This window comes from Canis aureus, chromosome 13, assembly GCF_053574225.1.
Source record: "Canis aureus isolate CA01 chromosome 13, VMU_Caureus_v.1.0, whole genome shotgun sequence".
Taxonomy (NCBI): Eukaryota; Metazoa; Chordata; class Mammalia; order Carnivora; family Canidae; genus Canis; species Canis aureus.
The window spans coordinates 24407268-24428976 of NC_135623.1; the positions used below are offsets into that span (position 1 = coordinate 24407268).

The window sequence follows — 21709 nt, forward strand, 5'->3', positions numbered from 1 at the left end:
GGAGGGGGAGGGGAGGGAGGGAGAGGAAGCAGGGGGAGGGAGGAGAGGGAGGAGGAAGGAGGGGGAGGGGACGGGGGAAAGGAGAGGAAGCAGGGGGAGGGTGGGAGGGGGAGGAGAGGAAGGCAGGGAGGGAGAGGAGGGGAAAGAGGAGGAGGGAGCAGGAGGAGGGAGAGGGAGGAGGGAAAGAGGGAGGAGGCGGGGGGAGGGGAGGAGGCAGGAGGGAGGAGGGAGAAGGAGGGGAGAGGAGGGCGGGGCGGGGCGGGGCGGGGCGGGGCGGGGCTCTGGGGCCGGGGCTCTGGGCTCTGCGCCCTGCCGGAGTCCCGGGAGCTCGGCGGCGGCACCATGGAGAACGGGTGAGTAGGCGGCGCGGGGAGCGAGCCCGAGGGGGCGCGGGGGGCGCCCCAGCGCGACCCGGCCCCCCTCCCCTCCCCGTCCCTCTCCCTCTCCCTCCCCTTCCCTCCGGGGGCCGGGACCGCCGCCGGGTCTCGCAGGCCGGAGTTCAGGGTCCGCCCCGGCCGCGGAGCCCACTGACACTTAACGCTTTTTTTTAAGGAAATTAAGATCCGGGGCGCCCGCCTGCGGCCCAGGGCGTGACCCCGGGGTCCGGGACCGAGCCCCTCGTCCGCCCCGGGGGGGGGGCTCCTCCTCGGCCCGGGTCTCCCGCCCGCGTGTCTGACGGGAGGGCGCGGACGGTCTTTAGGAACAAAACGTGCGGTTTTAGGTTCGAGCGCGCGGGAGGGGGCGGAGCGAGGACCGAGCCCCGCGCAGCAGGTCGGGGCCGGGGGGGTGGGGGGGACGGGGGGTGCGCAGGGGTGCGGGGGGTTGGGGCCCAAGGAGGACGGCGTTGCTGGTCCGCTGGGTGCCTGGCCCGCTGGGTGCCGTCTGGGTGACCCCCGCGGTCCCTCCCCCTCCATGATCCACCCCCCTCCCTGGACCCTCCATGGTGCCCCCCCCGCCGTCCACACTCCGTGGTCCCCCCCATCCTGGTCCCCTCCCTCCCCCCCCGTGGTCCTCCCCTCCCCCCCCGCCTGGTCCCCCCCAGTCCCCCCCAGCGTGTGGGGCGGAGCAGGGTTGGGAGAGGGCGGGGCGCACGTCCTGGCAGGGCAGGGCGGGGGTAGGGCAGGGGCTGGGCTGGGCGCCCAGGCCCGCGTCGGTGGGGTCAAGGCCCTGGGGCGCCCCCCCACCAGAAGCGCCCCCTCCCGGGGCACCCCTGGCACGGGCGGGCAGGGGAAGACTTTGAAACAGGTTATTGGCTTGAAAAGATACAACTGAGACTAGAAGCCAGGGTGAGTTGTGCTTCCTCTAGGCCAGAAATTCCTAAACCTGTTTGTTTTTTAAAGCTGGTTTTTAATAAGAATTTCCTAAAACGCTTTTGTGAAAAATAGAGCCCTTGGGGGGCTCAGCAGTGGAGCATCTGCCTTCAGCCCAGGGCGTGACCCTGGGGTCCCACGTCGGGCTCCCTGCATGGAGCCTGCTTCTCCCTCTGCCTGGGTCTCTGCCTCTCTCCGGTGTCTCTCATGAATAAATAAAATGTTAAAGAAAAAAAGGAAATTGGATTTATGCCTGCCCTCAGGTTAGTCTTAACTACATTTTGAGTATCTTAGTGATGGAAGGGGTAGGAGGATTGCGTTGGGCTTGTCGCTGCCCTAAATAGGTCTTAATCCTTAGACCCACCCTTTCATCTCCTTGATTTGATTATTCCACTGTACTCCTCTGTGGGCTCTGGTCCCTTCCTCTCGTGCGGAGGTATCAAACCTGCCACTGAGGGCGCCTGGGGGATTCAGCTGGTTGAGCTGGCTGCAGGGGGCGGGGAGTGTGTGTCCTGGGATGAGCCCCTTCTCAGCCAGGAGCCTGCTTCTCCCTCTCCCTCTGCCGCCTTCCTGCTTACTCTGTGTGTCCAACAAACCTGCCAGTGGTAGTAAAACAGAAGTAGGGCTGGGGGATGGAAACGTAAGTGTCATTAACTTTTGCAGGGCCCTGGAATGCGGAGGGAGTTTCCTGGGGCTTTTGGGTGGGTGTGATGCATGAAAGGGAGTGGGGGGGGCTAGCGCGGCCCCTCTGAGAGCAGCGATGTGGGCCTCGGCAGCTCTGCAGCTAGCTTCGGTGACCCCGGCCACCCGGCACAGCCACCAGGCCTTCGTGCACTGAGGGTCATGAGTCTGCGACACCCTTGGGACGGGAGAGAAACTTACTTGGTTTTTCCTCTTCTCCTAGATTTACGTATGAAGACTATCAGAACACCGCCAAGTGGCTTCTGTGCCGCACCAAGCACCGGCCGCAGGTGGCGGTCATCTGTGGGTCCGGGTTGGGAAATCTGGCGGACAGACTGACGGAGGCCCAGAGCTTTGACTACAGCGAGATACCAAACTTCCCCCGTAGTACAGGTATGGCTGGGCTGGGCCACGCTCGGGCTGCGGGTCCCTGGGGCCGCGGGAGGCAGCGCCTGCCCACACGCAGGCCGTCCTCTGCAGCCGTTCACTGGGGACAGTGGCTTTGGTGAGGACCAGCCCTCCAGGAGCCGGGGGGACTGCAGAAGGAAACTCCCGCGGGAGTGATTTCACAGTAGACGGGGCGTGTGCGTGGGGGGTACCACGCGGTGACAGGCTTCCGTGCTGCCCTGATCACCACCCCCAGAAAGCTCCGCAGAACCTGGCCCACCTGCTCCCCGCCCCACCACGAGGTTGCCGCATCCATGAGGTTGCCCCATCCACACGGCCCCTCTCCCCGCTTTCCGGCTGCAGATTAGACGGGTACAATGGTGCCTGCAGCCCCAACAGTCTGGCAAGCCCTGCCCCGCGTCTTCCTGCCCTTTGCAGCCCCCCCTCCCCTGCTCCAGCCCCAGGTCAAGGCACCCGCTGGTGCCGAGCAGCAAAAGAACACACGGGCTGCCGTGTTCCTGCTGACAAAAGACACATAATGCGTGACTAGGCGAGACCTGATGCCACTGACCCTTTGGAGGGGGAGAGGAGCAGACTCCTGGACGCTCTGCAGGTAGCATATCAGCATCCCAGGAGCGGCCGGGACAGGCTAAGGCTCCCCCCGAAAAGAGGCAGGTGGGGGAACCTGGTGTATGCAACACTTGGTCACGGGGCAGGACCTCGAGTCCCACGTTGGGGTGGAGTTTACTTAAAACTGGGGAGAGGCCCTGCCTTCAACTTAGGAGCAAGAAAAATAACCATGTGGGGCAACACCCAAGTCCTCATTGCTAATAGGAGATGGACTTTTGAGCAGGTAAAGTTGCCCCTAGGTGACCCAGCCCCCTGCAGGATGCCGCGGTGTCGAGATCCGCTCCTGCCCGTCCCTCTTTCACACTGAGAGACTAGACTGGAGTGAAAGCCATAAACGAGGTTGAGTCGGAGCCTGTTACATATAAGAAATCGGATTAGCCCTTCCGGGTTTAGGGGTCCCCTGTGGGCGAGCCCCGGAGCAGCCCCGCACTTCCCTTTGCTGCTCTGGGTGTTGGCTCAATCTTCTCCGTTTCCCCGACCTTTTTCTATTTATGGCCTCTGAAAGCGTGCTTTCACCTAGGGTTCGTGAACCTTAAACTAATGACCTTAGCCAGTTCTCGGCCGGGGGTGGGGGTGGACCATGGAAGGCGTGAGGGCCAGGTAAAATACGGGCAGAGGTAGTTTATTTGGTTTACTTATTAATTCTCAGATAACTGGCTTCAATTACTTTATTCTGTACACTTCCACCGTCCTAACTCTTTTCTCTATAGAGCTAAAACTTTCCACAGTTGTTTTTCAAACACTTTGAAGCAAGATGGGGCGACCAGAGCAGGGAGGTGGCAATGGGGATCGGGAAAAGAAATATTAAAGAGAGAGAGGGCCAGCTGGTTTCAGCTCAGGTCTGATCTCGAGGTCGTGAGCTACGAGCCCAGCACCTCCTGGCCGTCGATGCACAGTCTGCCTAAGACTGATCAATCGATCGAATCTCTAAGAAGAGACGGAGTGAGGGCAAAATTTTCTAAGAGGGATAGCAATGACCCTGGCTCCGTTCCATCCTACCCTCCACCCAAGGGCGCCGTACTTCAGTGATTAGTAGATTGACTTTTAAACTTTATCAACTTTTTTTTGAGCCTGCTTCTCCCTCTGCCTGTGTCTCTGCCTCTCTCTCCCTCTCTCTGTGTGACTATCATAAATAAATAAAAATAAAAAAAAAGATTTTATTTATTTATGGGAAACAGAGAGAGGCAGAGACACAGGCAGAGGGAGAAGCAGGCTCCCTGCAGGGAGCCCGATGTCAGACTCGATCCCAGGACCCTGGGGTCATGACCTGAGCCAAAGGCAGATGCTCAACCGCTGAGCCACCCAGGCGTCCCATAGGGGAATTTTTTTTAGAAATTTCTTTTTTTTTTTAAGATTTTATTTATTCATTCATGAGAGAGACAGAGAGAGAGACAGAGACACAGGCAGAGGGAGAAGCAGGCTCCATGCAGGGAGCCTGACGTGGGACTCAATCCTTGATCTCCAGGATCACGCCCTGGGCCGAAGGCAGTGCTAAACTGCTGAGCCACCCGGGCTGCCCTAGAAATATCTTTTTTTAGAATAAAGACCTGCTGAGCAGGGAGCCCTATGCGGGGATCTATCCCAGGCCCCCAGCAGACAACTTAACCAACAGAGCCACCTGGGTGTCCCTCAACCTATTATTTTTTTTAATACTCAGGGTTTCCTAACTCATTTCCGCTGTATTACTGGTAAATTTTTTTTTATAAGGTTTTTTGTCTCTGGTCCCTCAACTCTTCTTCTTGATTTTGGTTCCTCTCTCTCACCACCCATTCCCCCGGGGGATGGGTGGCCGAGGCCATCAGAGGAGAAATGCCAGATAGGGAGGCGGTAATAGCGGCTATTATGTCTGCGTGGGGAGCGGACCCACACCCCTGCGGGCCCCACCAGGGGCCTGTATTCCCACATTTGTCCTGTGGGTCCAGACTCAGCGCCTTTGCCCGCTGTTCAGTAGCCTCTTTAGGGAGCTAGAATATACCACGAGCTCCCTTTCAAGAGTGAGGAGGCACATGGTCTAGTGAGAGTAACTGGTAAGAATATACATTTTGAGCGACGTCCCGGTGGCTCAGCGGTTTAGCACCACCTTCGGCCCAGGGCGTGACCCGGGGTCCTGGGATCGAGTCCCGTGTCGGGCTCCCCGCATGGAACCTGCTTCTCCCTCTGCCTGTGTCTCTGCCTCTCTCTCTCTCTCTCTCTCTGTCTATCATGAATAAATAAATAAATCTTTAAAAAAAAAACAATATACATTTTGAGAATCTTAAGTTCTTGGAAAAGTGATCTAGGATGACTACATTCACTGCAACTATTATTGCTCACTTGTTCTGTTTTTACTCACTTTTATTCTCTGTAGTATGGCTTTCTCATTCTTTTCAAATTTCTTTAAAAAAACCTTTCCTCCTTTCCTTTGATACTTTGTTCACACAGAACATTCATATTCCCATAGCCTAGCTCATAGGATGTACTTACATACTTAGTAGGCTTATGATTGATTTTTTTTCCTAGTATTTAAAAAAGATTTTATTTATGCATGAGAGGCAGAGGGAGAAGCAGGCCCCGTGCAGGGAGCCCGATGCTGAGCCACCCGGGCTGCCCTGATTGATTTATTTCTACCTCCACCAAATTTCAGCTTTCCGGACGAGATCATGTGTTGCTTGTCTGCATTATACCTCACACGTTGAGCACAATGAGTTGGCTCGTAGTGGTGCTCCGTGCACATGTTCCATGAAAGCATCACCCCATTTTTTTCTCCTCTGTTTTGCATCCAGTGCCGGGTCATGCTGGTCGGCTGGTGTTTGGGTTCCTGAATGGCAAAGTCTGCGTGATGATGCAGGGCAGGTTCCACATGTATGAAGGCTACTCGCTCTCGAAGGTGAATTGGGAGCGTCAGCCTGGAAGGTTGCGGAAGGGGGGCAGAGAGGTCTCAGTCTTGTTTTATCTCTGAGCTACCTGGGCTATGTAGATTTGGGCCCCCTCCTTTTTCTTCTCCCGTGATAGACACCTTGCACAGCCGTGTGGCTGAATTGGTGAAATTTTAAAAAACCCTTTCTGATCTTTTATCGTGTACCTGTAAGGTGACGTTCCCCGTGAGAGTTTTCTTCCTCATGGGTGTGGACACCCTCGTGGTCACCAATGCAGCCGGAGGACTCAACCGTGAGTTTGAGGTTGGAGATATTATGCTGATCCGTGATCACATCAACCTACCAGGCTTCAGTGGTTGGAACCCCCTTCAAGGGCCCAATGATGAAAGGTGCGTATCTGTCTGTTGAATTGAATTTAACTTCATTATTTTCTTATAGCTGGATAGGGTCTAAGGATGTGGGTGCGAGTTAGGAGAGAGCTCATGTGGTTCCAGTAACCTGAGATTGCAACCTGTGCCCTAGGTTCGGAGTCCGTTTCCTTGCCATGTCTGATGCCTATGACCGGGACATGAGGCAGAAGGCTCACAGTACCTGGAAACAGATGGGGGAGCAGAGAGAGCTGAAGGAAGGCACCTATGTGATGGTGACAGGCCCCAGCTATGAGACCGTGGCCGAGTGTTCCCTGCTGCAGCAGCTGGGGGCAGATGCTGTTGGTGAGACGGGGGTCGCGGCTGGAGGGCTGAGACGGAGGGACCTACCAAACAGGGACGGAAGGGGGTAAAAGATTTGAGACCTAGGTGGCGGTCTGAGAGACTGACTCAGGGAAAATTGAGTTAAACTGTTCTGGGGGGTTTTAAAAAGATTTTATCTATTTATTCATGAGGGAGAGACAGAGAGAGGCAGAGACACAGGCAGAGGGAGAAGCAGGCTCCCTGCGGGGGGGCCCGATGCAGGACTCGATCCCGGGACCCTGGGGTCACGCCCTGGGCCAGAGGCTGACGCTCAACCGCTGAGCCCCCCCGGGCCTCCCTCCATGACTGTTTCTAAAGATTATCCTAAAAAGATATATTATTAATAGCCACTCTGTACCTGGAAGATGGAACTGCATCATTAGAACTGATGCATTCAGTTCGAAATGACCAGAAACAGGTCTAGAAATAACGGTAACTTTGTAAGAAGTGTGTAAGGCCCTCCAGGCCCTCCGAGGCCCCACACTTGCTTAAGCAATACAGAGAAACCTAAGCTGGGTAGGAAACGAGCCGCTTCTGTGGAGGACTTTTTTGAGCCGTTAAATGGCCAGTGGGTCACGAGTGGAGATGAGGCCAAAAGCTGAAGAGTCGTTCGAGGATCCTGACGGTGGTTTCCCTTTCTCCTCATCAGGCATGAGCACGGTGCCAGAAGTCATAGTCGCGAGGCACTGTGGACTCCGGGTGTTTGGCTTCTCTCTCATCACTAACAAAGTCATCCTGGATTATGAAACCCGGGAGAGGGTGAATCATGAGGAAGTGCTAGAGGCGGGGAAACAAGCTGCACGAAAACTGGAACAGTTTGTCTCCCTTCTCATGACCAGTATCCCACCTCCCGGCAAAGCCGGCTAACCGGCCGTGCAGCGCCTGGCCTCCCCCATGGGATCCAGCGCCTACTACCTACTTGGGCCCTTGCGGGGTCCCGTGCCTCTGTCCTTAAGTAGTAGGAGAAAGGAGAGGAGGATCCCCGTCTTTCGCCCTCCCCGTTGCTGTCACCCCCCTTCTTCTCCGAGAGCTAGTGCCAAGGCCTGCCTCGCACACGCCCGGGCTGGTGAGCCTGTTGAGCTTGGCGCGGTAGCTACTGCTGCCCTTCAGAGACGCGCTTTCACATTCCCGGGCCCGTGGTGCCCCCTGCAAAGCACCAGAGCCCGCACAAGGGCCGGTCCAGCCCAATACCTCGTGGGCTTTAATATCACTGTATTCCGAGAATAAAAAGAAGGATGAAATGGCATCTTCATTTTTGTGCCGTTTGGGGTGAGACGAGGGGCCCAGGTCCAGGTTGGTGGGAAAGACTGAGGTGACCGTGTGGTGTGACGGCTTCTGACACTGGCCGCGGGGGGCTGGGAAGAGGTGGTGTCGGAACACGGGGAAGAGCGGCCAAGCCAGGGAGGAGACCTCTGGATGTTGGGAGCTGAAGGAGGGGCTGACGTCTGACACCAGAAGGAGGAGGGGAAGCCCGCTGTACCCCACCTCACCGTTGCGCCTCTGTCCTCCGTGTCCCCGTCTGTGCTCCCGTGGAACCTGACTTGGTTCCCTGACCTCAGCTGTTCCCTGGGTGCCACTGCCTCCTTAAGCCCCGACGGTATTTCCTGTCGGGATCTGCCCCTCTGGACCCTCACCTCCCTGTAGTTCTCAGCACCCCTCGTTCCTTCTCTCTCTCCACCATCAGCCACCCCCCAGATCAGAGTCCCGCCAGCCCAGGCCAGTCTGGACCCTTGGCTCCTCCCTCCTCCTCTTTGAGGGCCTCCTTCCCTCCTGTTGCTTCCTCCTGGGTTCTAACCCTCCTCCTCACTTGTCCCTCGAGCCTCCCTGTGACCCCGTTGGGGCATTGCCCTTGGCCGGCTCACTGTGCTGTTACCTGGCTGTTACCTGCGCAGAGCAGTTTGCTGCAGAACCACACCATCTTCGCCTTTTGAGAAAAGATCAAGTTGGATGAGCCACTCACTATGATATGTCAGTTGTCCATTGGAAATTTCGAAAACCTCTCAAATCATCCTTGGTTTGGTAAATGACCTGTCAACCTGAGCCCAGCACGAGGAAAAAAGCTTCTGGAGTCGCCCCTGTCCCCACTCTTTGTTTTGTCATTTCTTTGTACCTCCACCAGCTCTAAAACCCTACGTGGGGGGATCTCCGGGGGGCTCAGCGGTTGAGCATCTGCCTTCAGCCCAGGGCGGGACCCCGGGGTCCTGGGATCAAGTCTCACGTCTCCCTGCAGGGAGCCTGCTTCTCCCTCTGCCTGTGCCTGTGCCTCTCTCTCTGTCTCTCTCATGAATAAATAAATAAAATCTTAAATAAATAAATAGATAAATAGATAAATCCCTATGTGGACCTTTAGGCACTCTGCTAGCATCTGTCATGTGTCCATTAGAGAGCTGGTTTAGAGGGAAATACTATGTGTCCTTTAAATAATATACGGCTCTAACTTGTTCATCTAAGGAGACAGTTTATAAACATTTTTTTAAATCAAGTTAATGAATTCTATAACTCAGCCAAGAAAATGTTAAATTGGGAATATGACAATGGTCCTCTCAACCACCCTTCAATCTTAAGACACATACATGAAACCATTAACTTAATGTAAGCTGGTATAGAACATGTATGAGTTCCACAGAATGGAGCCCGAAGGATAAGCCAGTTGTATATACTGTACCTTGAGGATTGGGTCGTGGGACTCGATCCCGGGGCTCCAGGATCACACCCTGGGCCGAAGGCAGACGCTCAACTGTTGAGCCACCCAGGCATCCCTAAATGTTCTTATTTTATTTTATTTTATTTTATTATTTTATTTTATTTTATTTTTTAATGTTATTTTTTTAAACAAAAATGCATTTAGTGCCTTAATTCAAGAGTCTTAAGTTTTTTTAATTCTAAGTTAAAGTATGTAAAATGAGATTTACACAAGTGTTTCTTATTATATTCATGTTGGGACTTTAAATATGCCCCCGTGGTGACAGAAAACGAACATTGTTCACAGTAACTACTATAAACTAGGGTGTGATAAGGATAGCAGGTGTAGGCACGTAATATCTAATCGTAAGTAATGAGTACTCTGCATTCAGGTAGAGTTCAAGGTGTAGGAGTTGAAGGGAGAAAACCTGAACACAGAATGCTTTCTGTTTCATTTTTAGAAGCAGCTTTATTGAGATAATTCACATGTATTAATATTCATTTAAGAGAAATAATTCAATGGTGTCTAGTAGAGATAGATAACATATCAGGTAACAGAATGGTGCTTAGTAGCACTGATAACAGATAAGTGCAGTCATCCCCACTTTTAGGTGAATTTTAGAATATTTTCATCAACTCAAAGGGAAATCTTGTACTTATTTACTCTGCCCCCAACACAACCTAGCCCCAAGCAGCCACTAATCTATTTTCAGCTCCATAGATAGAACTCCCATGGACTTTCAAGTATATATGGGATCATGTGGCCTTTCTATCTGGCTTCTCTCACTTAGCATGTTTTCAAGATTCACCCAAGTTTTTTTTTTTTTTTTTTTAAAGATTTTTATTTTTTCATGAGAGACACAGAGAGAGAGAGAGGCAGAGGGAGAAGCAGGCTCCATGCAGGGAGCCCGACAAGGGACTCGATCCCAGGTCTCCAGGATCACACCCCAGGCTGCAGGCATCACTAAACCACTGCGCCACCAGAGCTGCCCAAGATTCACCCAAGTTGTAGCATGTTATCCATGCTTCATTCTTATGACCAAGTAAGACTCCACTGCATGGAAACACTGCGTTTGGGGATGCCCAGGTGGCTCAGCGGTTAGCGCCGCCTTCAGTCCAGGGTGTGACCCTGGAGACCCGGGATCGAGTCCCACATCGGGCATCCCTGCATGGATCCTGCTTCTCCCTCTGCCTGTGTGTCTCTGCCTCTCTCTGTCTCTCCATTTCTCTCATGTATAAATTAAAAAAAAAGAAAGAAACACTGTTTTATCAACTCTTCAAAGTGTCAACCAATTGGATCAGTTTAGGTGAGCAAGAGAATAAAAGCAGAAAGTCAAGGGGTATAGGTCTGGGGATCCTCTCCAGGGAAGGGTAGTTCTTGAAAACAGCCCGTGATGAGTCTACTGCTCTCTAGAGAGGCCTGGAAAATGGGTCGATTTTCTTACATCTCAGGACAGGTGTCAAAACACACTGCAAGGCAGGCTTCCTGCCCTGGCCCTATCATGGTCATCTTCATCAACACCAATAATGATCATTAATCATGTACTTTGTATAGAACATTGTCCTAAAAGCCATACAATAAATTGGTAAAAAGACAAGGGCTTCCAATCTAAGCAGGAGACCGGATACATCTGAATCAGGGACAGCTGTGTGGCTCAGTTAAGCGTCTGCCTTTGGCTCAGGTCATGATCCCAGGGTCCTAGAATAGAGCCCTGCGTCAGGCTCCCCGCTCAGCCTCTGCTGCTTCCCCTGCTTGTACTCTCTCACTCTTCTCTCTGTCAAATAAATCTTAAAAAATAAAAGCTGAATCCAGTGTGCCCTCTAGACCTACTTTTAGTCTTTTCCTATGTTGTCATCATTTGGAAAATTTTTGGAAAAGGAACATGTGAAAAGTAGTATATGCTAAGTGCCAATGATAACATGTGCTGCAGGGATTCAAAGAGAACCAGCGTGGCTGGGAGGGGGAGGGCACCGTGAGACTTGGATTAGGCCTTGCAGGAAAAATACGACAGAAGGCACCCCACGCAGGCAAATTCAGGAATGTTTGACGACCGAACAGAATAAAATGGCAAAATTGAAGAATTTGTGAGTGGGAGCAGTGGGAGATAAGGTGGATGGGGCTGGATTGTTCAGGGGTGTGATTCCAGGCTGGGTGAGATCCACCTTCTCTAGGCAAAACGGCCAACCATGGAAGGCTTTTTAAGTAGGGTTGATGGGGATTCCTGGGTGGCTCAGCCGTTTAGGGCCTGCTCTTGGCCCAGGGCTTGATCCTGGAGACCTGGGGTTGAGTCTCACATCGGGCTCCCTGCATAGAGCCTGTGTCTCTGCCTCTCTCTCTCTCTCTCTGTGTGTGTCTCTCGTGAATAAATAAATAAAATCTTTAAACAAAAAATAAGTAGGGACTGATGAGTGAAAATCACACTACTGTTTTGATGGATAGAAGTCAGACTGGAAAAAAAAAAGAAGTCAGACTGGAAGCAGAAATGGTTGCTTCGGTGTTAGAAAAACTTTCACCCCAAATTAGCTAAATACAATAGCATAATTGGTGGTATTAAGTATTTAATTTTTAATCAGGTTGGTCTTTTGTAGTGCTTAAAAGAATACAGTGTTATAAAATATAAAGGCAAAAGTACAAGCAACTTAGAAATGAAAATATAGGGCAGCCCGGGTGACTCAGCGGTTGAGCGCCGCCTTCAGCCTGGGGTGTGATCCTGGAGACCCTGGATCGAGTCCCGCATCGGGCTCCCTGCCGGGAGCCTGCTTCTCCCTCTGCCTGTGTCTCTGCCTCTCTCTCTCTCTCTCTCTGTGTGTCTCTCATGAAAAAATAAAATCTTAAAAAAAAGAAAATATACACCGAAGTCAAGTTAGTGGTTTTCTTTTTTTTTTTTTAGATTAAAAGTTTGAACATAGTTAAAAACCTAAGTGACGTAAGATGTGCACAGTGAAGTTTCAGTTCCATCCTGTTCTCTATCTGCCTTTCTTCCCCACCCCACTGGTAACCCCGTAATAGTTTCTAGTGCATTCTTCCTGGATCTATTAAAAAAATTAACAAATGCAAATACATATTTCTTATTTTGGCCCCTTATCATCCATGGAAGTCCATACATTATGTGCGTTGTTATGCATCTTACTAGTTTTTTTTACATCTTGGAGGGATTTTGCATCCTTAGTGTGCTTCCTGGATGACTTAGATCAGTGCTGTCAAGGGCACATGTTTGTCACCTCAGGGTTTGTAGAAGCGAGGAAGAACATGGCCTTACTGAGTTTTTTTTTTTTTTTTAAGATTTTATTTATTTATTCATGATAGTCACACAGAGAGAGACAGAGAGGCAGAGACACAGGCAGAGGGAGAAGCAGGCTCCATACTGGGAGCCCGACGTGGGACTCGATCCAGGGTCTCCAGGATCGCGCCCCGGGCCAAAGGCAGGCGCCAAACCACTATGCCACCCAGGGATCCCGGCCTTACTGAGTTTTAGCCGCTTCCGGTCCATTTGCTGCTTGCCATTAGGATAGAGACAGAGATACCACTACCTGCTGTCCCTTTAAAACAAGAGGGTGGTAGAGAACAGAACTGTTTCCTCTGCACGGTGCCCTCTGTCTAAATCTGATTTGGCTTGGATTTTCATTCCTTTTTCCTTTGTAAACTGGCATCTGCTTTTCATGACTCCTTTGTGTTTCTAAAGGACATCTTCTGAACAAACACTGGCTCTCTGCCTGGTTTTTCTGTTGTTGTACACTTGGACTTTAATGGAAATGGAAAATTTCCAGACCTTAATCTTTTTTTTCCAGATTTTTAGTTTTGGACTCAATAAGATGTGATATTGTTTGGAATGAGTCCTTATTCTCCGGTTTTTAGGTCAAACACCCCCCCCCCCGCCCCACCCCCCCCAATGCCCTGACACTCCATTTGTTTTTCAAATTCACTTCCATTCTGAGTTGTTGTTTTTTTTTTAGGAAGTTTACTGTCTCACTTGCCAATCTCTTTTTTTCTTGTTTTCTTTCTCTTCTCTGTTATTCATGTTTTTTTTTTTAAATGCCATTTTGTTTGTTGGCTATTTGATTTTCACCGTAGTCTTCCTTTTTCATATTTTATTTTGGGCGATTTCTACCAAGCTCCTGCTAATAATTTTACAACAAAAGATTAATAGGAATCGGAGTGCCTGGGTGGTTCAGTTGATGAAGTGTCCGACACTGGATTTTGGCTCAGGTCATGATCACAGGGTTGTGAGGCCGAGCCCAGTGCTGGGCGTGGAGTCTGCTTAGGATTCTCTCTCTCCCTCAGAAGAAAAACAAAACAAAAACAGGGGTGCCTGGGGGACTCAGTGGTTGAACATCTGCCTTTGGCCCAGGGTCCTGGATTGAGTCCCACGTCAGGCTCCCTGCATGGAGCCTGCTTCTCCCTCTGCCTGTGTCTCTGCCTCTCTCTCTCTCTCTCTCTGTATGTCTCTCATGAATAAATAAAATCTTAGAAAAGAAAAACAAAAACTTTAGTAGGAATATAGTACTACTCTATGTGTAGTACTATCTGTTCTAGTTCTATCAATACAACCATTGAAAGGTGTCTAAGGTCAGTTCCAGCTCACAATAGCTCACTGCTCCCTGCCCTCAGATAATTATATGCAGTCACTATCATCCTTAGTATACCACCAAGTCCATCAAACAAAGTATGGAAATAATTTAATTGCTGTCAGCAATCAAGTTGATATTTGGCACGGTGGTTGTTTATGATACACGTGTTTTCAGTGGAAAGGTCCTCGCTCTGAACACCCATAGGTAGGATGTGAGTGCCTGAGCACCTGAGCTTGGGGGCCAGGAGAAAGTCATTGCCTTGGATGCTTACTTTGCCGGCTCTCCCACCTCCCTCACAGGTGGGTAAGAACCTCTAGTGTTTAAAAAAAAACAAGAATGGGGGCAGCCCCAGTGGTGCAGCTGTTTAGTGCTGCCTGCAGCCCAGGGTGTGATCCTGGGGACCTGGGATCAAGTCCCACATTGGGCTCCTTGCATGGAGCCTGCTTCTCCCTCTGCCTGTGTCTCTGTGTCTCTCATGAATAAATTAAAAATATACATATATATAAAAGAAACAAGAATGGAATTATGGTAGGAGTAATTTTGGGTATTTTCTGCTGATCTGTCATTCTTTATGGCTGTCCAGCTTCTGAAATATTTCCTACCTCCTGACTCTTCACCAAAACAGCGTATGGCCGGTCTAAGGACTTGTTAGCAGGATTCCCAGAGATCGAGGAAACTGATCCCTGTTTTGGTTCCACAACACTTGATGGAGGAATGTTCGTAGACCAGGATCCACTAGCCTGGAGAGCCCGAGAGGGCTGCCTTCCACGACCAAACCACATCCGGCAGTAGTGGTGTGTATGTGCAACCTTCAGACACGTGAGGTGCCTCCAGCCACGGAGGGGCTCCTGGCGTAGTCACACCTGTGTATGAGTACAACGAGGCGGGCCGGAGACATCCTGTTGTGACCCTCACTTAGCGTTTTCAATAACAATGCACTATTCTGCTAAAGGCATTGGATTCACGATGTTTGTAGTCCTGAGTTGGAAAATGTGTTCATCTCTCTGATTGAGTTATTTTGTGCCCTTTGGATAAATAATCCCACTCGTTTTTCCATCAAGGAAAAGGTCTTGGTGTCGGTGTCAGGGCTTGGTGTCAATCCATACCTTGTATTGACATTTATCACCATAACGGCCACTCAGATAATCATAACTTCTACCTGACAACCCTGGATTGCATCTGTTTGTGCATTTTTTTCTCCATTTGTTTTGAACTTTGTCCTTTTGTTAATCAAGTGTATTAAGCCAGAGATGCTGCGATATGTGTGTGTGGGTGTGCACCTTGCACGTGTGTGCATATGCATGTGTATGCAAAAACCAAAATTATCAACTTATAAGCTATCATCTGCCCATAAAACCTTGAAAAAGCTTGAGGCTTTTCAACATCTCAGACAGGGCACTCTTCACATGTATTCTTCTGGGTTGCAGAGGAAGAAATGAACACACGAGGGAGGCATGTTTATTCGTTTACTTAATAAATGTTCCACGGACTAGGGAACAGAGAGGAACAGGGCAATGTTCCAGCCTTCACGGAGCTTACACTGGGGGATTTAGTTTACAAATAAATACAAATGTAAAAAAAAAACTCTAAGGAAATGGTAAACGTTAAGAAGAAATAAAGTGAGGGAATGGATGGCAATAGAGGAAGGAATACCATTCCACACTCTGCAGGACATCTGTAATAAGGCAGACGTTAATGAATGTTGGCGAGACAGAAACAGGAACGCTCGTGTATTGCTCATGGGATCGTAAAATGTTGTTGCCACTTTCTCAGAAAGTTAAGCTAAAACTACCATAGGACCCAGCAATTTATGTCTGAGTATCTACCAAAGAGAAATAAAAACATTCACCCAGGGATGCCTGCCTGCCTCGGTTGGTAGAGCTTGATCTTGAGGTTGTGAGTTCAAGCCCCACACTGGGTGTAGAGATTCCTTAAAAATAAAATATTAAAAAAGTAAAAAAACCGGGATCCCTGGGTGGCGCAGCGGTTTGGCACCTGCCTTTGGCCCAGGGCGCGATCCTGGAGACCCGGGATTGAATCCCACGTCGGGCTCCCGGTGCATGGAGCCTGCTTCTCCCTCTGCCTGTGTCTCTGCCTCTCTCTCTCTCTCTCTCTCTCTGTGACTATCATAAATAAATAAAAATTTTTAATAAAAAAAAAATAAATAAATAAAAAATAAAAAAGTAAAAAAACCTCACTATATCCACATAAAGCCTTCCACACAAATGTTCACAGCAACATTACTTATAATAATCAAAAAATGAAATAACCGGTAAACAATATATATCCACATAATGGAGTATTATTCATCTATAAAAAGAAACAAACCACTGACACCTGTTATGTCATGGATGAACCTCAAGAACATGCTGAGTAAAATAATTCAGATACAAAAGAACGTGCATGCTATGAATCTATTTATGTGATATGTCCAGAAAACACAAACCTGTAGAGACAGAAAGTAGATGAGTGGTTTCCTGGGGCTCAGCGTGGAAATGGAAATGAGATGGGTATAAGGGATCTTATTTAGGGTGTGAAAATGTTCCAGAACCGATTTATGGTGATGGGTGCATCGCTGAGAAAAGTACTAAAAGCCATTGAATTGTACACTTGAAATGGGTGCATTTTATGATATGTAAAATATACTTCGGTAGGTTATTGGGTTTTTTTTTCTTTTTTTAAATAAAGTAATAAAGGAACGAGAGAGTGGGTTAGTGCAGGCAAGGCCTTCCTGGGGAGCTGGCATTTGACCAGAAGCCTGGATAAATGAGGGAGCCAGCGATGCAATGATTGGGGAATAGTGTAGATGCATAAAGTTTCCAAGGAGACTTAGCAATTTAGGTGGAGCAAGAAGGCCACGGTATTTGAGTAGAGTGAACAACAGGAATTATGGGAAGTAAGGTTGAAGATGTAGGCAGGTATTGTAGGGCATGGTATGAAGTTCAGGTTTTCGTTTGAGCATGACGGCACTTTGAAAGGATTTTTAACTGGTTTACCTTAAAAAACAAAAAAACAAAAACAAAAACAAAAAAACAAAACCCTCACTACCTGCTTCATAGAAAATCAGTGGTATGGGGCAAAAATAGAAGTAGGGAGACCCGAAAGGGGACTACTGCAGTAGACAAGGCTAAGAGTTGGCTTTGGCTTGTACCAATGGTGGTGATGAAGCTGGTAGGAGGAAGTCGGATTCTGGAGATATTTTGGAGATGGAGCAGATAGGACTTGTTAGTTTATTAGAAGTTGAGTGTGATAAAAAGGGAAGAATCAAGAATCGCTCCTAAGTTTTTGGCCTGATATATTGGGTAAATGGAATTGCCCTCTACTGAGATGAAACCCTTATTATTATTATTATTATTATTATTATTTTTTTTTTTTTTTAGAGATGAGACCCTTAAAAGTGGAGCAGTTTGGGTGGGTAATCAAGAGTTTGCTTTTACAGCTGTTAAGTTGGTCTAGACCTCCAGGTGGACACGAGGGGTATTCAGTTGGATAAAGGAGTCTGGAATCAAAGAAGGCTGTAGGCTAGATAAAGACCTTTGGAAGTCATTGGCATACAGATGGCATTAAAGCAAATCATCTAGATCCCATATAGGAACAGAAATCAGGGTGAGGGGAAGGATCCAGCAAATAGCTGAGAATGATCATTAGTAAGGAAGTAGGAAAATCAGAAGTAGGATGTCTTGGAGGGCAAGTGAAGAGAGCGGTCAAGGTCACTGCTTGACAAGGAGTCTCAGGGCAGCAACGATGGTTGGATGGGACATCAGAAGGAATGAGAGAACGAGGAAGTAGAGACAACATGTACTACCTCTTTGAGCAATTTTCCTATGTAGGGAAGTGCTTGGCTGGAGGAAGGATGTGGGGTCAAGGAAAGGGGCTTAAAATTTTTATTTTTTATTTATTTTTTTTAAAGATTATTTATTTATTCATGATAGACAGAGAGAGAGAGAGAGAGAGGCAGAGACACAGGCAGAGGAAGAAGCAGGCTCCATGCAAGGAGCCCGATGCGGCATTCGATTCTGGGACTCCAGGATCACACCCTGGGCCAAAGGCAGGCACTAAACCACTGAGCCACCCAGGGATCCCCGGGGTTTAAATTTTTTTTTTTTTTTTAAGCTTTTTAACAATGGGAGACATTTTGAAATGGAAAGAACCCAACAGGCCTTGGCTATGATGAGGGAGGAGACAAGAGGGGTAGTACTACTGTCTGGGAGCTAAATGGGACCTTTACTTGATAACTGATACCTTATAACTTGCTACAGTTGCAGGACAATAGGGACCCCTGGGCTGTGCAATAGGGACCCCTGATAGTGAAAGGATATGAGTCCACCCTAGGAGCTTGGCTTCATAGGTGTCCATAAGAGAGCAGGAGAGAAAGTTCTGCAAGGTGGTCCCTGCCAGGTAAGTACTGCTACGTACTCTTCAAAGATACTGGAAAGAGGGATCCCTGGGTGGCGCAGTGGTTTGGCGCCTGCCTTTGGCCCAGGGTGCGATCCTGGAGACCCGGGATCGAGTCCCACATCAGGCTCCCGGTGCATGGAGCCTGCTTCTCCCTCTGCCTATGTCTCTGCCTCTCTCTCTCTCTCTCTGTATGACTATCATAAATTAAAAAAAAAAAAAAAAAGATACTGGAAAGAATCTGACCTGTCTTCCTTGGAACCTCAACACTCAAATCCAGGTTAGAGACCCCAAAGCCTCCAGATTTTGGGGGCGTACTTGAATAATGTGGCCAGGTTTTGAGATGTGGAGGGAAGGGAGCAGTTATAAAGCTGGTTGAGTATGGAGGAAACGCCAGTACAGAGGGAAGTTGTGGTTATTATTTTGAAGTTTTTTTTTTTAATTAGGTTGGGCCATTGTTATTATAAATAGACTGAATCCCCTGGAGTAACCGCTGCCATAATTGTTCTAAAAAAACCATCGATGCTGGATGTCCAAAGTTTGTAGCCAAATTTTAAGGAAAAAAAAAAAAAAAAAAGCTAGAGAAAAGGACCTAATCTATGGTCTATGGTGAGAGGGAGGAAAATACCCCAACTACGGCTGGATCTTTTTTTTTTTTTTTTTTTTATGGCTGGATCTTTAATGTGAGTAACTACAGCGTGTGACGCGTACACAGTACCTTGCAGCCTACAGAAGATTTTGCATTCTTTGGGTTTTTTCCTTTTGGTATTTATAGAGCCCATTGAGCAAGTATCTCTAATGTTATTTTCATTTTCACTTTTCAGATGAAAAAAGAGAGGCTTAGAGAAATGTCACCTGACTTCTCCACCATCACCTAGCTAAGGAATGGTTAATGGAGGACTCAGACTCAGGACTTTCCATATCTGTGCATCTACAGAGAGTGACGTGGGGGGTATTGTGTGAAAACATCACCTGTTTAGATTGGATATGAGAGGTCTGAGAGGAGTTAAGCTTGATGTCAAATTGGAGATGAAATTTGGGCAGAGAGGAGCAGTCTCCTACCGTCTGAAAAGGATTATTGATGCCGATGTAGAAGAATCAAATTTATGCTGTGCAGCTTTGGAGAGTTAAGCCAAGCACAGGGAGAGAGACTCCACTCAGTGAAGACCCCACAGAAAAGAAATCGTTGAGTTGAATTCTTGAAATGTTGAAGCAGGGGCCAGCAGAGTATCTGGCAAGCCTGGAGAGGGAAATCTTCCATCTAACCACCTCTAAAATTCTATTCAAATGAAGTCACTTGGAACAAAAGGGCTTGCTTGCAAAAAGCTTGAGTAGTGCCCTTTCCCCGGCATTCCAGTTACCTGGAGGGAAGGGGGAGGTTACTCGGTACTTTCATGTTGCAATGACCACGTATCCAGGCGTGTGCATTTCCGCTTGACTTGCTCCAGGACGGGAACTGCGAGGTGGGAGAACTAGCTCGGGAGAGGTGGGAGCTGATCCCAGACAAGAGTGGGAGCAATTCCGGCAGGTAGACCAGGCGGGTAGACCAACCCTTTGCCTTAGCCGTTGAGAAATCTTGGGCGGCACACCAGGAGGGATTCACCAGGGGACTGACGCAGAGAGGGTGGGTGGAGTGAGTGCTCCCTGGCCCCTTGGTGGTTTATGTGGTTTATGGGTGGGAGCTTTGCGCAGAGGAGCAGTCAGCGGTGAAAGAAGCCGTTTGTTCCAGGAGAGCAGTTTAGAGGAAGGAGGTTTGTGTGGGCAGTGGCGTATGAGCAAAGCGTTTGTGTGGAAGCAGGTTACGGAGCCAGTGATGCGCATGGGAGCACTCCTGAGAAACAGGGTCTGGAGGGAGCTTGCCCAGCCGGTCTGGGTGCTGCGGGGTGACAGCAGGGGTCTGGTGCGGTGAGGAGGGCCACAGGGGTAGAAGGAAGAGTCCTTGCTGTGGCCTTTAAAAATAGATGAACAGGGCAGCCCCGGTGGCTCAGCGGTTTAGTGCCACCTGCAGCTCAGGGCGTGATCCTGGGGACCTGGGATCGAGTCCCACGTCAGGCTCCCTGCATGGAGCCTGCTTCTCCCTCTGCCTGTGTCTCTGCCTCTCTCTCTCTCTCTCTCTCTCTGTCTCTCATGAATAAATAAATAAAATCTTTAAAAAAAAATAGATGAACAGTTCTGGGGCCCCTGGGTGGCTTAGTCGATTGAGTGTCTAGCTCTTGATCTCAGCTCAGGTCTTTTATTTTTTTTTTTTTAATTTTTTATTTATTTATGACAGTCACACACACACAGAGAGAGACAGAGGCAGAGACACAGGCAGAGGGAGAAGCAGGCTCCATGCACCGGGAGCCCGATGTGGGATTCGATTCCGGGTCTCCAGATCGCGCCCTGGGCCAAAGGCAGGCGCCAAACTGCTGCGCCACCCAGGGATCCCTCAGCTCAGGTCTTTTATTGATTTTTAATTTTTTTAGATTTTATCTATTTATTCATTAGAGACACCCAGAAAGAGAGAGGCAGAGGGAGAAGCAGAGCCCATTGGCGGGGTGTGGGGGGACTGAGGTCTTGATCTTGAGGTCATGAGTTTTAGCCCTGTGTAAAGAAAATATACAGTTTTAAAATAATTTTATTTTTAATCTTTATTTTATTATTAAAAATAATTTTTTTTAAAGACTTTATTTATTTATTCATGAGAGACAGAGAGAGAGAGAGAGAGAGAGGCAGAGACACAGGCAGAGGGAGAAGCAGGCTCCGTGCAGGGAGCCCGACGTGGGACTTGATCCCAGGACTCCAGGATCACACCCTGGGCCAAAGGCAGGCACTAAACCACTGAGCCACCCAGGGATTCCCCTAAAAATAATTTTTAATTAAGATTTTATTTATTTTTTTGAGAGAGCGAGGGAGAGAGAAAGAGTTCGGGGGGGTGGGGAGGGAAAGGGGAAGGAGGGAGATTCTTAGACAGAATCTAAGCACGGAGCTCATGTGGGGCTCGATTTCAGGACCCTGAGATCATGACCTGAACCGAAATCAAGAGTCAGTCACTCAACTGACCAAGCTACCTAGATACCCCTAAAAATAATTTTTTTTTAAATTTATTATTTATGATAGTCACAGAGAGAGAGAGGCAGAGACACAGGCAGAGGGAGAAGCAGGCTCCATGCACCGGGAGCCCGACGTGGGATTCGATCCCGGGTCTCCAGGATCGCGCCCTGGGCCAAAGGCAGGCGCCAAACCACTGCGCCACCCAGGGATCCCCTAAAAATAAATTTTAAATAAAAATAAATAAAATTAGAATCTTACATGAGGCACCTGGGTGGCCCAGTGGTTGAGCATCTCTACCTGACTCAGGGCGTGACCCCAGGTCCTGGGATGGAGCCCGGCATTGGGGTCCCTGTAGGGAGCCTGTTTCTCCCTCTGCCTGTGGCTCTGGCTCTGTGTCTCATGAATAAGTAAATAAAATCTTTAAAGATAAATAAAT

At 49.1% G+C, this 21709-nt stretch overlaps 1 protein-coding gene and 1 long non-coding RNA gene across 3 annotated transcripts; both read left to right on the forward strand.

The window, feature by feature from the left end:
* The first annotated feature begins 210 nt into the window (after positions 1–210).
* On the forward strand, positions 211–7840 carry PNP (purine nucleoside phosphorylase). 2 transcript variants are annotated; one of them, XM_077845442.1, is made up of 6 exons: positions 211–353; positions 2215–2384; positions 5771–5874; positions 6077–6252; positions 6386–6576; positions 7244–7840. In XM_077845442.1, exons 1-6 carry the CDS (start codon positions 343–345, stop codon positions 7459–7461), a joined length of 870 nt encoding a protein of 289 aa, XP_077701568.1. In that variant the 5' UTR covers positions 211–342; the 3' UTR covers positions 7462–7840. The 2 variants fall into 2 exon arrangements, with proteins under 2 accessions (XP_077701568.1, XP_077701567.1); XM_077845441.1 differs by lacking the exon at positions 211–353 and adding an exon at positions 1545–1573.
* An 8174-nt stretch (positions 7841–16014) lies between these two features.
* Positions 16015–21322, forward strand: LOC144282160 (uncharacterized). Its single transcript, XR_013350493.1, has 2 exons — positions 16015–18243; positions 19065–21322. It is a non-coding gene; the product is annotated as an uncharacterized LOC144282160 (long non-coding RNA).
* Positions 21323–21709: the final 387 nt, after the last annotated feature.